General features: G+C 40.6%; 1 protein-coding gene across 1 annotated transcript in view; it reads right to left on the minus strand.

Annotated features, from left to right (window-relative positions):
• TG (thyroglobulin) overlaps positions 1 to 17,244 on the minus strand; it is a 197,897-nt gene that overhangs the window by 125,356 nt on the left and 55,297 nt on the right. The window contains exons 20-26 of the mRNA XM_084619139.1: positions 12,928 to 13,050; positions 10,937 to 11,052; positions 9,797 to 9,905; positions 7,508 to 7,705; positions 3,935 to 4,096; positions 1,316 to 1,381; positions 122 to 202 (exon numbers count right to left, since the gene is read on the minus strand). Of these exons, the coding sequence (XP_084475265.1) occupies positions 122 to 202; positions 1,316 to 1,381; positions 3,935 to 4,096; positions 7,508 to 7,705; positions 9,797 to 9,905; positions 10,937 to 11,052; positions 12,928 to 13,050 (855 nt within the window). The remainder of the gene's footprint in view (positions 1 to 121; positions 203 to 1,315; positions 1,382 to 3,934; positions 4,097 to 7,507; positions 7,706 to 9,796; positions 9,906 to 10,936; positions 11,053 to 12,927; positions 13,051 to 17,244) is intronic.

Consider the following 17,244-nt stretch of genomic DNA (forward strand, 5'->3'; position numbering starts at 1 on the left):
TGTTATTTCACAGAGTCATAGAGTTTAAAGCCAAATGGGGCCATCAGATCATCTAGTCTGACCTCCTGTACATCACAGGTCACCAACACCCCCCAGCACCTACTGCAGTACTGCCCAGTACCTGGTAACATTAGCTCAGTCTGGGTTTGTAAAACAGCCGCATCACATGCAGAGGATTTCGTCCGGGTAATCATATCAGAACCTAGAACACAATCAAAGCTATTTATTATTCTGTATTATTGGTATTAATATAGTGCCTAGAAGCCCTAGTTATGGACTAGGACCCCAATTGTGCTAGGCGCTGTACAGACACAGAACAAAAAGACTGTCCCTTAAGCTCACATTGATTCCAGATGCAGTTCTTCTATGAAACATACTGACTATTCATTCCTAAACAGTTTGCTGGTACTGAGTTTTACACAACAAGTTAACAAAGAACATTTTACAGTGCAATGTTATTATCTAAGCAAACAGCTAAGGAAGTTTCACCGAAGGATGAAACAATTGTGTCTGCACTTAGCCCCTGTTTTGGGGCCAGTTAGTGTATCAGTCCCCATGCTTCAGGGTACAAGAGTTCACCAGCTGGAGTTAGGAAGAAATTCCTCTCTGTGATATATACTGCACAAGTGAATTACACTACAGGAGGCTTTACAACTACCTCTAAAGAATCGAGCACTGGCCACTGGCTGAGACGGGCACCAGATTAGAATGATCACTGATCTGTTCTGATAGGGAAGTTCTTATATTCCGAGTGTTGGATTTTCAAAAGCTCTGGAACTGCCTTAGGTGCTTTGGAAAATCCCACCATGCTGAACCAAAATGAATCCACTAAACTCAGTAAATATCCATAATCAGGAAATAATCAATACCAAGGCTCTAGAAGCATGTCACCCTATGTACTCCTAGAGCAGTAGCAAAAAAGTGTTTGGGGATATTCATGCAGTAAATCTAAGGGGAACAATGGAAGCTTGCAATGAGTCATGATAATTAAACAAATCTATCTAGATATTTGCAAAATGCCAAATTACCATGGTATCTAGGGGCTGACAATGAGATAAATGGCTTTATCTCCATAGCTTCTCGCATAGATTTAAGAAACAATGGGCCTAATTCACCTCTTGCTTACACTGATTCTACACCAGCATCATGCCTTGTAGGTGAGAAAAGACTCTGGTCTAAGGCCAAGTTTTCTACTGGTGTAGCTCCATTAAAGTCAAATGGCTTTTCCAGTTTACACTGGCAGAGAATGTGGCCCCAATTTTTTTGGTCTTTTATTTTTCCAACCTCTTATAACTGGCAGCAGGATAAAACTCACCTCCCCACAGGTAAACCCGCTGAAAGCTGCTAACGGCTTCTTCCATTTCTTCTGAGAGCTCAGAAGCTGACAAAGAAAGAAATGTTCAGTAGTGCAATTGCTAAAATTAATCAAATGGTTTATGCTGAGCGGCCAGGAAATTATATCACAACACATTCCAAAGCTTAATACAACTACGCAATAACAATTACAGTACAACGACACTAAAGGAAAGATGGCCTGGTAGTTTGGGTGCTAGCCTATGTCTGGTGAGCCCTGTGCTGCCACAGACTTCCCATGTAAACCTAGAGAAGTCACTTGTCTCTCTGTGCCTTAGTTCCCCATCTGTAAAAGGGGGATCATCCCTACCTCACAGGGATGTCGTGAGACTAAATAGATTAAAGGGTATGAGGTGCTTAGATACAGTAGTAATGGAGGATGTAAAAGAACCTCCACCAGATGTTTGTTGAGAAGTCATAAGTACCGTAAGCAGCATTTCTCTATCTGTCCATATAGATTCTGATACTGCACCCATCAACACAGCAGCTAAGCGCTGCAATAAGAATCTTAAATGCTGTCTAACCAGTCAAAGCATTGGTAACAGACTGTATTATAATAGTCAGCACCTTTTATCTTAAAAATGCTGTAAAAACATCAACTGACCTACATAGCACCCCCTCCCCTCCTCTCCTCTCTCCCCCACCCCAGAAGCATAATTATTACCTTTTTACACATGGTGAATCTTTGGCAGACAAGTTAAGTCCCAAGGTCTTGATCCTGCAATGGGATCTATGCAAGCAGACCCCATGCCCATATGGTATCTCACTGAATTCAATGAAGCGCCACAGGGTCTGGGTCTCTGCCTAGACAGATCCAGCTGCAGTACTGGGGTCCTTACTTTCAAAAGCGTTCACCAATTTTTGGTGCCCCAGGTTTTGGCCACTCAAGCTGAGATATTCGGGGCTAGCTTTTAGAGGTTCTGAGCATTCAGGACACCACTCAATTTAAATGGTAATTGTTGGTGTCCACACCTCTGAAAAATCAGGACCCTGAGAGGCAGCTAAAATTGTGGACACTTGTGATAATGCTGGGTTTAAGTTTTCAGAACCTGGTACCTGAACTCCATATACATAATATATGGTGATGGGTAAAAACTGGCAACTGAACACCATCAGTATATAGTTGAGAGTACAAAAGCAGTTGCATACATTCATCTGTTTGCTCAGTAAGTTATCCTGTTTAAATGTGAGACTCCATATTTTGAGCCTGATTCACTGCTATATTGCTCTGCTTTTACCCAGCTGTCACTCCTGTAGAGTGGTGAGTCAAGACCTTTGTGCACACAATCGACCAGTTGCATCTGCATGCTCATATTTTAAACACATAATTAATTTACACAAGCAGTTGCGGTGCCTCACTATTTAAAAAAAAAATCTAACTCTAAAAGCTGAATAAGAATTTTTAGTTCCTCTAGACAACACACCACACAAGGTATCTGTCTTGCGTATCACTAAGGTTCTTCTGACCTTTGAATCTAAATAAGTAATAAAAACACATAACTGCACAGTCACAGGATCCCTTGTCTTTGAAACATGGTTTTGAGTTTACAAACCTTGAAAATTAAATTGCCATAAAATTAATTTATGCCAAGAGTTTAGATCACATGAAATCTGGAAGCAGCCACTGACTACAGTACAAATGAGACAACGGATACCTTTGTTTTTAGATAGATGGTTTACTTGAAACAGACCTGAATTAAGTGTTCAACAAAGCCCTTGCAGAACAATGTACAACAATGTGTTTTGAACTCTGTTTATTTTCATTAACACAGGTAGCCACAATAAAGTACAAAGGGCCCATTCTTGTAGGTTAAGTCATAAAAATGCCAGGGCTGCCCGGGCGGGGTGGCGCGCAAGTGGGGCAATTTGCCTCAGGCCCCGGGCCCTGCAGAGGCCCCCACGAGAATATAGTATTCTATAGTGTCTTCCGTGGCACTTCAGCAGCGGGTCCTTTAGTGCCGCCGAACACACCTGGAGTGAGTGAAGGACCCACAGCCGAAATGCCGCCGAAGACCCAGAGCGCCGCCGGGTGAGTAAAAATTAAAAAGGCGCTTAATTAATTAAAGGGCCCCTGAATTGCTTTGCCCCAGGCACCCTGAATCCTCTGGGTGGCCCTGCAAATGCACCAGACTAATGGATAATTCATAGAATTGTAGTACTGGAGGGGACCTCAAGGCGTCATCTAGTCCAGTCCCCTGCACTCATGCAAGGACTATGTATTATCTAGACCACCCCTGATAGGTGTTTGTTTAACCTGCTCTTAAAAATCTCCAACAATGGAGATTCCACAATCTCCCTGGGCAAATTATTCCAGTGCTTAACCACCCTGACAGTCAGGAAGTTTTTCTAATGTCCAACCTAAACTGCTCTTGCTGCATTTTAAGCCCATTGCAATTAAATTCATTCTACTTGGCTCATACATAGCCAGATCCTGCAGTCCTTATTCCAGCAAAGCTATTACTGAAGTCAGGGAGAGCTTTCACTGAGTGGAATGGAGAAAAGGGCTGGAGGGTCTATGTGGACAGTGAGTATAGGATAATTTAGCAAACATAATTTAAGATGAAAGAATATATTTACTTACTTCCAGCGAACTCTTGTCCTCCCAGACTGAATAAAAACTGCTGCTTTTTTTCATTGTAGTTCACCCCTTTACATATTCCTCCAGGCTTTGAGCTTCTATTCCAGTCATTTCTGTGGCAGATCAACACATCTGGGTAGCTCATCAACCCACACAGGATAGTACCTAGATTCAATTGAAGAGAGAATTGTTTGTTTATAATAATACTTATACTGCACCTTTGTAATCACGAAATAAACCTCAACACCACAGTGAGACTGATAAGTGTTATCCCCTTTTTAAACTGAGAGAAGTGGATGCTCAGAAAATTGGGCCAATTTTTAAAATTTGAATGAATAAAGCTGAGCACCTAAATTCATGCCTAAGACATATAAGCTTGTAGCCTGGTTTTCAGAGATGCTAGGCACCCACAAATACCTCCTACTTTATCAAATAACATTGAATAATAATTAACACCACCCAACTGTGTGCAAGGCATTTCATAGCAGACCTAGACAGAGACACTCATGGCCTCAGAAGTCTTACAATCTTGGGCCCTGAACCAACACAGCACTTAGGCATGTGTTTGAATGCTTTATTGGACAGGGGCCTGAATTCAGTCAACTTAGGTGTCAATCTTTCCCAAACTTATACCGTAAGTCAGCATGGCCAGGTGTAGAATCCAGGAATTCTGGCTCCCAATCTACTCCTATAATATCTAGACTCATTGCATTCTTGGTTTGTGGCTGCTGTCATGGCTCAGACATAAAGGTATTCTACATGTACTTAAAATGTCCTTTAATAATTCACTCACTAAGTAAAAGTAAGTATTTCCTACTAGCAGTGAATGTGCTAAATTTTTAACCAAAAATACCAGTCAGATCCCTGCATTTTGAGACATTATTGACCCAAACATGCTATCACAGGTAAACAGACAGCTTCATAATGTGCAGCCATTTCCTAATCTCTTCCACACATTCAGATAGTAAGACCTTAAACACATAAAAGGGAGGCCAACTCATTCTGACAATGAATGCATGCAAAGTGTACAAAACTATAGTGGGTTGCTTTTCATTTTGTATTGTCCTTAACAGAAATATGATGGGCCTGATTCACGACTGCATTACCCCAGTTTTGTGCTGATGGAAATCCAGTGGCTTCACTGGAGTTACACTAGATTACACATTAGTTAATCAGGCCTGCTGTGCTTCCACTTTGTTGAATGACTCGTGACTTTCTACAGTATCATCATGCTGTGGTCTGCATCATTAGCTCTCATTTTAAAATGACATGAGCCAAAAAACTAAGCAATGAAATATATCATGAAGTTTAACATAGGAAGTAGAAATGAAAAACAAATATCAGGGTATCAATCCCGAAAGAGCAGAAATATACTAACTGTACCACATCATAAATAAAATTGCAAGTTATTAACAATGAATTTGAAACATCAAAGGTTGTTCATCTTGGCATTTTGCACAAAAAATACACCCCAAATCTGCCAACAAAATCAATCTTGGTAAATACACTCTGTTAGACCTTCATTAATAACTTGGACTTTGTGTACAATACACATAATCCGTTACCAAGAATTAAAGTTCCAGAAAAATGATAGCTAAAATGCCAGCCAAGATTCCTTTAAAAACTGACTTTCTTTCACATATTTATTGCCACATGGGAACTAACATTTCTTCCATAATTCTGACACGAAGGAAAGTTTCTATCCAAAGCCATTGATTTGCAAAGCACTGAATTTTCACATGGCATAAATAAATCTTGTGCTAGGAATAATGCAGATGTTCTCTGGGAAAAAAACAGTATTCGCCCATCTAATCAAAGACCATATTATAATGCACAAGGGGCAAAGTCACGATTGCACAGACAACCCTAGATCTGGCATTTTCTAACTGTTAAGTGCTGCAGTCTCAGGCTCTGACCTTGGAAAATCAGGCCCTTACAAGTGTATTTAATTTTATACCTATGAACATTCCCATTGAACTCAATGGTACTATCCATGTGCTTAAAGTTAAGTATAATATCATCCTTTGCAGAATTAATGATGATTTGTTAATGCAGTTTTTTGTATCTATTACGCTACAAGAGTGCATGATTCTTTAGAAATGTTCAAGACAAGCTGTCCCTGTCCCAGTGAGCAAACCCCATTCATAGCACTTTCTACCATGAGCAGCCCCATTGCCAAGTACAATCAACTGCTTGGAAATACAAGAAAGAGTCGAACAATTCTTGGAGAACCCGTGTTGTAAAATCAAATGCCTCAAAGAGGCCCTGATTCAGCACAGCTCTTCAGCACATGCTTAACTTAATTAAGTCAATGGGATTTAAATGTGTTTATAGTTAAGCACATGCTTAAGTGCTGGTGGTAAATGGGCCAGATTGAATACTACCATTTACTTCAAAAGGTATGACCTCTCGGACCATATCCCAATATCCAAGCCAGGATACACTATATTAGAGAGCAACAGCTACAGAAATGTACACTGAGTAATGAATATCATCATGACGGGTAAGCATAGCCCTTAAAGATGATACAGCAGATAGACCATAAATCTGATTGATTGACAGAGAATCAATGATCTTGCCAAGATATTTGGGATCAGTCTTGAAGTCAGTGAGATGCACTGCACAGGATGATACATGTTTGTTTAGTGGGAGTGCTGGATTGAGTTAGTGGCCTATGATATACAGGAGGTCAGACTAGGTGATCTGATGGTGCCTTCTGGCCTTAAACTCTGTTATTCTAACTTTAGGAAGGACTGTAGGGGATATGGATAAGGCAAGGGAGAGAATGCATGAGAGGACAGAATGGACAAGACTGCCCTGATCAATGTAATAGCCTTTGCACTTGGGTTGGGCTTTGCACTTCATCCATCTCACTGAGTTCTAGTTTGACTCCAGTGATTATGGAGTATCTGGAAACCATAACCTGATGTAAAAAGTTGAAAAGCTCCTTTTCCTGCTCATAGAAAAAGGTAATCAGTTTATATTTTAAAAAGAAAAGGAGCACTTGTGGCACCTTAGAGACTAACCAATTTATTTGAGCATAAGCTTTCGTGAGCTACAGCTCACTTCATCAGATGCATACTGTGGAAAATTTATGCTCAAATAAATTGGTTAGTCTCTAAGGTGCCACAAGTACTCCTTTTCTTTTTGCAAATACAGACTAACACGGCTGTTACTCTGAAACCTGTCTTTATATTTTAAACATTTCATATTATATTTTAATTCCCCCATCAACATACAAGTACCCACTTCTGGCAAACTTGCTGATAACCCTCATTATTGCAGTATATGCCATTTTAAAGATGTATACAAATACAGAAAGGGGATTACTACCATAGACATCCAGTGTTTAGACATTCTGCCTGCCCACATAATGGAGTGAGATTCACCCCTCGACAAAGGGCAGCCCAAGGTCTATGCGCCACTTAAGTCTCAATTAGGCCAATAGGATTTAAGTTGCACATAGGCATAACACTGGCCCTCTACACAGGCATGAATTGCACCCAGTGGTTTGCTTCTGTTAAGTTTCCCATTGTATGGGATAATATTTTGCCTTTGCAGTTTGAACAATATTACCTCCATCAAGTACAACATGACTGAGGATAAAGCCATCACAGCAAGGATCCTGGCTGCAAGCCTGACGGCAGAAGAGATGAACGTCTGTCAAAGACGTGCCAGCTGCTGAGAGAACCACTGAGCTGTACACGCCAGAGAGCACATTCTGAAAATCCGTCAGTTCAAAGATCTTGAGACCAGATATGGTGAATTCTTGTCCTGAACAGAACAGGAAGAAAAAGAAATGAGTGTTCCAACAAGTGCAGGAGGCAAAGCAATAGCCGCAGAATATCTCCAGACCTAAGCTGGCTCTATGTTTTATAATAAAAGCCCAACATAGCAAAATCGTTCTGGCCTTTAAGTTTCATTACAAATCTGAAACTCACACTAAGTTCACCAACAGGATTACATATTCAGGCTACTATGATCTTTCTCAAATCTCAGATAGTCTAAAACACCAAGATGCAAGGCAGAAGTCTCTGCCCAGGTTCAAGTGGGACTTGGCTTAATTTTGAGCAAGTCTGAGCTCAGTTTACAATTTCTGATAGAAATCAAATGAAATAGTGAAAGGAGATGTTTTGGACCCAGGCCTAGTAGAACTCTGCCATTTGGGATGGTTTGTTTTGAGCTTTGGAGTTTGAGCAAGGAGTGAACAAAAAACCCACATGAACAAAAAACACATAGGACAGATAATATTGTGTGGCTGAATGGTACCTTACACCATGAGTAAGTCCTGTTGAAGGCAATGAGATTACCTGGGGAGCAAGGTATTTCTCAGTGTAAGAGTATCACAATTTGTGTCAAAATGAGCCAAGATAGCCAAACAATGCAGTTCTACAACAGACACAATGAAGTGACACATCAAATACAACTTGTTTTTGCCAAGAACTTTCTTTTTGTGAAAAATCTGTATTTCTGCTCCAAGCAGATTCTAGAGTTCCTTCTGATGAGACATTAAGGGAGACAGGTTTGAATGGGGGTGCTTATCCACAAGATTGTGTGTGTACTCTCTCTCCACAGAAATGGATATTTTTAAGCAAGAGGTGCAGGTGCAAATTTTGTGTGATTCATTTAGATGTTCATGTTTGACATTAAAGATTGACTCAAACTGTAAAGGAAAAGGCATCAAAGGTGCCCTATTAAATGTGTTTTTTGTAGGGCTTTGGGTTTGTTTTTGTTTGGTTGGTTTGGCTGCATTTATTTTGTTAAAATAATTATCTTTGTGCTGTCTTGACCTGAAAATTTGAAGAAATAATATAATTAAAATAATCAACCTAGAAACTTTCAGATATAATCACCTTCAGTCACACTTACAACAGAGCATTAGCTGATCCTGAGATATGAAATGAGGCACTACATAACATAGTGATTCTACATGCCCACATGTTGCTATGCATTTCAGCCAATGTTGATAATTCTTATAACATTTTGTAGTTGCTTAAAAGGTGACCAATGTTGAGTTTTAGGCCCCAATATTTTGATATTATAAAAATGGTTTTGCTAAATCTAATCTGAATAAAAATATTTTTGTGATATTGTTGAAATTTTGATGACATTTTAAAAAATTTGAACATTCCCCTGAATGTTGTGTTTATACAGCACCTAGCACAATGGGGTTCTGATCTAAGACGAGGTGTTACAGTAATACTAATTAATAATATTACTAATAGTTTAAAAACTGACCAGCCTCGTATTACTGCCCAAGCCAGGAGAAATGCCAAATGTATAGAGCATAAATGGTGAAAAGCAAATTCCATTTTAATGATCTAAGGTTTTACTAAGGAGGAAAAATTAGAACAAGATTTTAATTTTGAATATGATTCTTTATAATATTGTGTCGGATTTCTGTAATTAATAAATATTCAGAAAACCTAGGCTAACTAAAGACTCCCCACCATACAGAAACACAGAAGTAAGAGAATAGGCTAAGAATGACCAATGCCTTTCTACTCTTCTCATCTGCCCCTGCCCTCTCACCCTCCTCCCCCAGCCCCACATTGCAGTTCCAAGGAACTAATGGTGTGGGACATACCCACCTGATCCTAAACTCCTGCTCAGCACCCCAGAGGATGGCAAAAAAACCCACTCAAGCTCCCTATATATAAATCACACTGCAAGAAAATAAATCTCAATAGAATCAAAAAACCTTTATCCGTTATTTCTGGAAGAGTGACGGAGGTTGTCGTGCTGCTATTCGGTGCCTGACCCTGCAAAGACTCATATCCTTATGGAGTTGAGGCCTAACTGTTGGCAGGGTCCGTTTTTCACTTTTCTAGACAACTGACCTATCAGTGGAGGTTCAGTACCTACCTTTTTTCAGATACACGGTCACTTCATCCTTCTCTGGGTTCCTCACTTTAAGCAGGCAGCTAAGATTAGCAATGCTAGTGGCATCAGAATTTCCCATAACACCTTTCATCTGAGACAGACAGAGACACTATAAAGGTGCTTTAATTCATAGCCGGGAAAATACAGTCTATTCAAGCTTATGAGGATGATGAATTAGTATATACTGTTCATAGTTGCCACAACTCCCTGGGGCCCTCTAGTTCTGCTGTTTGATCACAATTCCATCAGCTCAGGGCATAATTCTTTGATGCTACTCTACCGTATTAATAATGACAACGTAGTTTCATAAACAATGAGTTGCCTTAAGAAAGTGGCAAAATGCCATCGAGCTCAAGACCCTCGACTGTAGGAATGGACAAAGATCTGACAAGTGACACGATTATCTGTTTCAGTGTTCGCATAGCCTAGATCTTTGAAGAATGGGAGTTTGTGAATGGTGATTTGGTTGGAGTTGTAGCAGATCAGCTCAGGGGAGGCAAACATCTTCTAGGAAAGACCTGTATAGGTGGCATTCTGGCAAATTTAAGATTAGTTTTCTTATTTCACATGCAATAAGGGCAGGCAGTGCTGTCCAGGAGTTAGAACAGGAGATTTGGAGCCCAGATTGCTGTGTTTTATTCCTGACTCTACCACTGACTCAGTGTGACACTCTGGACATGTCAATTCATCTCACTGTCGGTTTTACTGATACTCTGACGCAATATTGGGGGGATGCTATTCATGACAGGGATGCAGGAATTAGAGAGCACTTTGCTGTTTCCAAAATGTTCAAAAGTGACTAATGATTTTGGGTACCTCCATTTTAGGGTGCTGAAATCAAAGCTCCTTAAAGGGACCTGATTTCTAGTGGGTGTTTGTCCAGCACTTTCTAAAAATCAAGCCTCTTTAAGGTGTCGCAACCAAACACAGAGGCACCCAAAAATCACTTTTGGAAAACCTTGACTCTCATTTCTTTGCTAACCCACCAGCACTTCACCATTACCATAATAGAACACAACATCTAAACAGTCAGGAAACTCCCTGGCATTCTGACAATGGGTTCTCATACTGGCTGTCAGGTATTGTACAGGCTATGCATTTTAAAGAAGTGTCATTATTTACCAGTCCAGACGTGGTACAGTTGAAGTTGGTTTCAGCAGCACTGTGCAGTTCACACAGCACCTCAGAACCTGGAGCAGATACTGTGATAAAGCCACATGACTCATCCGTCTCACAATCTGAAAGCATGAAAGAAATGTAAAGGTTCACCATTTCGTTTACACAAAGCCACATGTTTCCAGCTGGCTGATAGCTATGTCTTCTATATACATAAAGACTCCTTTTACTGAATTTGAACTATAACCCTCAGCTATATTACAACTTGCACCAGTTTAACTAAAACAGGTTTTTAAATCAATTTATACCAATTTAACTAAACTGCTGCAAAACCCTGTTTGGACACACTTAAATCACTTTAAATTTAGCTTATATCGAGTTAGCGTCACTGGGTCACGAAGCTCCTTGAGCTAAATTGACATAAGCCAGGTACAAATTGATTTAAGTCTCCACACAAGTTTTGCAGCAGTTTAGCTAAATCAGTTAAAAATCACACCTTTAGTTAAACTAGTGCAATGTGTAAACGAAACTGGAATTTCCAGACTGGATCAGACCCCCCATGTCTACCTAGTCCAGTAGTCCGTCTCCAACAGTGGCCGGTTCCCGCTGCTGCAGAGGAAGGTGCAAGAAACCCAGCAGCAGGCAGATATGGGATAACCTGCTCCCAGGGGGTATAGACCAGGCTTTAGTTACTCATGATTGAGCTGGAGGACAAACTATCTTGATTGAGAGTTGGTATGTAATGTAATGAGCCTGGCTTGTAAGAGTGCTGTGGCCTTTGCTCAAGAAACCAAAGCTGGTCAAAGGATTCCTGGCTAACTATTTCTCCATTGAATTTAGCCCCTTTTTCTTTCTCCGCTTATTGCCTGCCAAGAGACTAGTGAAAGACTGTTACTGGAAGTTGTTCAATGAACATTTTGTGCATAGTGTGTTGCAGCCCTGAATGGTTTGGCACATTTTTTCAGTAGTCAGAATTCTCTATCCAAGCTGTGTGACTAGTCTCACCACACTTTCTGGGGCTGAAACACATGCCAAGTGCCTCCAGACCAGGATCCTTTTTGCTGCTCAGCCACCGTCCCCCTCCACCTCCCTTTCTGTGCCTCTCCTCCTCACTGCCACCCCTGCTGATGTTGTATTCACTTTCTTGCATGATTTTAAAACACTCTCCTATCTCTTTCTGCCTTCTAACTCCCTCATTTCCAAACATAAAAGGGCCTGATCCAAAGGCCACTAACGTCAACGAAAAGATTCCCAGTTGGTTTCAATGGGCTTTGAATTAGCCCCAAAGTTAGGACACATGAGGTGATCAAAGGACTACTTGCAGTGCAAACAGAGGTGATCATGCATGAATATTAAAACTCACAATGTCCCTGTGAGGTAAACAAGGATGGTTTTTCCCTATTTTATCAGTAATGTACAGAGCCAATGTACAGAGTGGTGAGTGGTCTGATTTTTAGGGGTACTGAAACCCATAGTGTCCAGCCATAGTCAACATGAATTATGAGCATTTAGCATTTCTGAAAGTCAGACCATTGATGACTTGTCCAAGGCCACATGGTAATTGAAAGCACATTCACACTTTAGATAAGCTATTACCAGCAGGAGAGTGGGGTGGGAGGAGGTATTGTTTCATGGTCTCTGTGTATATAATCTCTTCTGCAGTTTCCACGGTATGCATCCGATGAAGTGAGCTGTAGCTCACGAAAGCTTATGCGCAAATAAATTGGTTAGTCTCTAAGGTGCCACAAGTACTCCTTTTCTTTTTGCGAATACAGACTAACACGGCTGTTACTCTGAAACCATTCACAGACAGAGACGTCCTCTCTGATATGAGAGGAAGGTCAACAAACACTGATCCTCCCACAGTGAATTTGCTGCTGAACGGAAAGGCAGACAATGCTAGGCTAAGGCATAGCAGTAAATTCAGTCCTTGAAAGCTGTCTTCTTTGGTGACCTCCACCGTATGCCACACACATTTGCTGAGAGCCATCCCTTACCTGAAATGCACTGCAAGAGTGCACTCTGGGAGTCTCCTTGGATGGTTTCTGAGTGAAGGATCCTAGCGTCTTCTGCACCATAGATCAGTTTGGATTCAGGAACTCTTTCAAATTTTCTGAGCACTAAAAGGCAGAGAGCATGGTCAAGTCTCCTGCATGTTATTTCCATTGCTCCTCAGTCTCCAGAGAAACTCAACACAGACTTTACTTAAAAAAAGAAAACTCACGGTGTGTAGGGGGAAGGATTCGTAAGTTAAATGGACAAACAGTATCAGGTTTCTGTGAAACAATCAGAAAAAATGAAAAAGCGTCTGAAACAAACTGTTGCAGAACTCTCCTTGGAGATATTAGATGCTCAGGGCCAGGTCTCTGTTTGGAGCAGAATGTATTAGAACGAGGCCATAAATGGGCAAGAAGGTGACTTCTTGCTTTTCAATCTTCAGGTTTATGCAAACTGTGAGCTCTATTTGGGGATAAGCATTCATTTTACTGTTGGGCTGAGTAGAGAAAAGGGAGCCAAGGAGTTAATGAATAAGGTTATTAATCTGACACATTGTGTGTACGTAGGATCTGCAACCACCCAACCTAAATGTGACCACTTTCACTGGCTGAGACAAACCTCAAACGTACAGAGAAGATTGTAGTCCCCTTTGAGTGTAAGATATTTAGGGTAAGGAGACTCTCTCACCACACACAGTGTCTTGCACCATGGGGCTCAATCTCACTTGGAGCCTCTAGGAGTTACTGGAATATAATTAATAATAAGAATTAATTTATATCTTGTTATAACTCTCTTTGTCTCCTTGGCATGTAAGATTAGTTTCCTTTAAAGATCAGTCAGAAGCTCAAAGGGAGTTTAACTGAGTCCAATTAATTTAATGTGAGATAAATTTACAATATTGTGTGTGTCAAATCTGAATGTGGCCCTTAGCATGCAACTGGGCCCATCAGAGAACCAGGCATCTTCCCTGTTGTTATTCTCGGATGTTAAAGAATACACCGAAAGGGAGCTACCTTTTCTCTGAGTGAAGATCATAAGAATGGCCATACTGGGTCAGTCCAAAGGTCCATCTAGCCCAGTATCTTGTCTGCTGACAGTGGCCAATGCCAGGTGCTTCAGAGGGAATGAACAGAACAGGATATCATCCAGTGATCCATCCCCTGTCACCCATTGATGGACCTATCCAGGTCCCTCCAGGTGAGAGATGTGCTTGCACTGTAAATCAGTGATTGCAGTCTGTAGCAGTGCCAGTTAATCACTTTTCAAAGCCATAAATTCACTTGTGATTTTTTTTTAAAAGGGGGGGGGGGGAAAGAAAGCCTGGATAGCATCCCTCCAAACCTGGTAGGTTTTTGGTTCATCAAAGCCAGATTTATTCCCATGTAGATGGAAAAGTGAAAAATAAACGCTTCTTTTCTTTTCCTCCAACTGAACATGACCCTAAAATAAAACCTGATTGTCATATTTGTCCTTGAGAGGAGGAAAGGAAAACAAGACTATTTAATTAGTCATGCTGGATATATAACAACTCCAAATAATGCAATCTTGTCATGGAAGCAGAGTCCAAATCATTTTGCTACACAAAGCCACTTTGCTAAAGCAAATATCCCAGAAATGGTCTCCAGTACAACAGGAAGTTCTGAAGCAAGGGAAAACTGAATGTGGTAGTCTGTGTGGAATATCCTGACTTTCTTTGGTCATTAGCGGAGATTCTATTACAGTACAGGGAATACAAGCTAAATGGAGAGAGTGATGTTAGAAGAAAAGTCACCAGCAGGTTGGTAATACCCTTGGATGGGGTAGATTGAAAAGTGCTGTGACTGATGTTTTTACTTCTTTCTTGTGATGACATGAAACACAAAGGGTAACAGAGTTACTACAGATTTTCCTTAGCGTCACTAAGAGCATAAATTGGACCAATACGCAAAGATTTGGAGAGAGCAAAAACTTCTCCTCTTGGATCCTTGCAAATCCTTCAGCCACTCGACAAGGGGTGGGGCGGAGGTCAGACCACAGCTCCAAGAGGTTTAAATTATAGTCTGGTTCTCATGCCAGCTAATTCCCTTGTGACCTGGTGAAATGTATCCTCCCTTTGGGTTTCCACCGGGGTGGGAGTGGGGAGATATCCTCAGAGGGTGTAAATCAGTACAGCAGCATTGACTTCTGGCCCATAGTATCCGCTAAGGTCTCTCCGGGAGTGTAGGGGATGAGCTGACCCATGTGGCCTGACCACCTCCTTTCCTTGGCCGACCACCAACCGAGGGGAGGTTTCAGACTGACTGTCAATAGAGCCTCCCCTGGGTCTAACACAGCCAAAGCAACCAGGCATCCTGAGCTGGACTCAGCCCCTAGAGCTCTCTGCATGGAGTAGCTGCAGGCTCAGCTCTCATTCCCCTGCACATCTGAGTGGAATAGCGAAGAAGAGATGTTACACCAGGATCCAAGAGCCGAGCTCTTGTCCAGAAATGTCTGGATAAACCACAGAATAAAAGCTGAGGATCAATTTTTAAAACAATCATTTGTCCTCTTAAAGCAAAACAGCCAGCGCTAATTGACAACAAATGTTTGTTGTTGTCAAAGCTGAGTCAACAGGTGCTTTTGATAAAACTGTCATTTTCTGCTTGGAAAGAACAAAGGAGTAAGCCAAAAACAGAACACCAAAAAATCCTGCACTTTAACGAGGCTGGGAAGAGGGCTGAAAGGCAGGGGATTGAGCGGGGTAAGATGGGGGAGAAAAGTTTTCCTTCTTAAAGTACGATGCCAAAACCATTCAACGCAGAACAGTTAATTCCTTCTATTCAAATGCACAGGCTGAATGACTGCTGTCTTTATGGCTGGTTAAAAAAACAAAACTTAAACAGATTTCAATTTTCAGGAAAAAGTCAAAATAAACTACATTTTTAAAATTTTGTTTGAAAATGTTCATGAAGGATTTTCATTTTTGGATGAAAATGTTAGAGGTTTGTTTAATGTCTTTTTCCCTGGGGAAGGAGCTTCCCATTTTCTCTTTAAAAAAATTAAAAAGAAAAAAATTCCACAGGAAAAGGGAGAGAGGTAAAAAAAAACGTTAGGGAGCAGTGGGACAAAAGAAACCCTAGACACAAAAACGTTTTTAAAAATTAAATACTTTGTTTCATGAAAAAAAATTGAAATAAAAAATGTTGAAAACTGAAAATTTTATGTTTTTTTTTCAAAAATATATTTTCTGTCAAAAAAACCCTGCATAATGAAAAACGTTCAACCAGCCCTAACATTAATGAATTTGCTGTTGGTTGTTCATCACTGTCGGGATGGAAATAGAATTGCACAGCTGTGTCTCATAGGCCCTGTTCTGATAACTGTTAATGAAGATTCCTTTTTAATTCAAATGATAGGCATCTATACTCTTGGCGGAGGAAGATGTAGATTCCATCCATGCTGTTGCCATACAATTCTGAGTGCCCATAGTTTGCAACATAGGGGGAATGAGGACACCCCAGGTGGGCCTAGATTTTGTTATAATTTATCACTTTCTATTTTAAGAAGGAGATTTTTTTCCCCAGAAGACAGATAACTTAGAAAGAGAGAAGAGCTATTGGGTCAATCTTATCCACCCCCTTCCACTATCAATCTTCTCTCAAAGCAGTATCAGCCACCCCAGATTACACAATTATGTCCCATTCTACAATATAGTTAATGGAGCTGCTCAGGATGGAAAAAGTAAAAGCACCCACATTCCCCCCCCCTTTTTTTTTAACTAAAAAATTGGGATTTTTTGAAATGCAAAATATGGTTGAAATTGCCAAAAAAAATCAACAAGTTCTAGAGTTGCTCAGAAATCAGGGGGATTTTATGAAAATGCCATTGACATTTTTCCTGAATTTTAAAGTTTTGAAGCATCAGCATTTTGAAATTTGAAAAAAATTAGCTAGCTCTCCTAGTTGATAATCTGTAAAGCTAGTACACATATCAGCTACTGGCCTCTACTGGATGGAATCAGAACTGCTTAAGCAGCAGTGATTTTATAACTGTCTAGGTGTGTGAGGGTATTTCTACACCACAGAAAAAAACCTGCAGCACCAAGTCTGTGCCCAGGTCAGTTGACTCAGGCTTGCAGGGCTTGGGCTGCAGGACTGAAAATAGCACCACATTTCAGGAAAGATGTGGAGAAATTAGAGAAAGTCCAGAGAAGAGCAACAAAAATGATTAAAAGGTCTAGAAAACATGTCCTATGAGGGAAGATTGAAAAAAATTGGGTTTGTTTACCATGTAGAAGAGAAGACTGAGGGGGGACATGATAACAGATTTCAAGTACATAAAAGGTTGTTACAAGGAGG

Source organism: Lepidochelys olivacea (assembly GCF_965140295.1).
Source record: "Lepidochelys olivacea isolate rLepOli2 genome assembly, chromosome: 2".
NCBI classification, from domain to species: domain Eukaryota; kingdom Metazoa; phylum Chordata; order Testudines; family Cheloniidae; genus Lepidochelys; species Lepidochelys olivacea.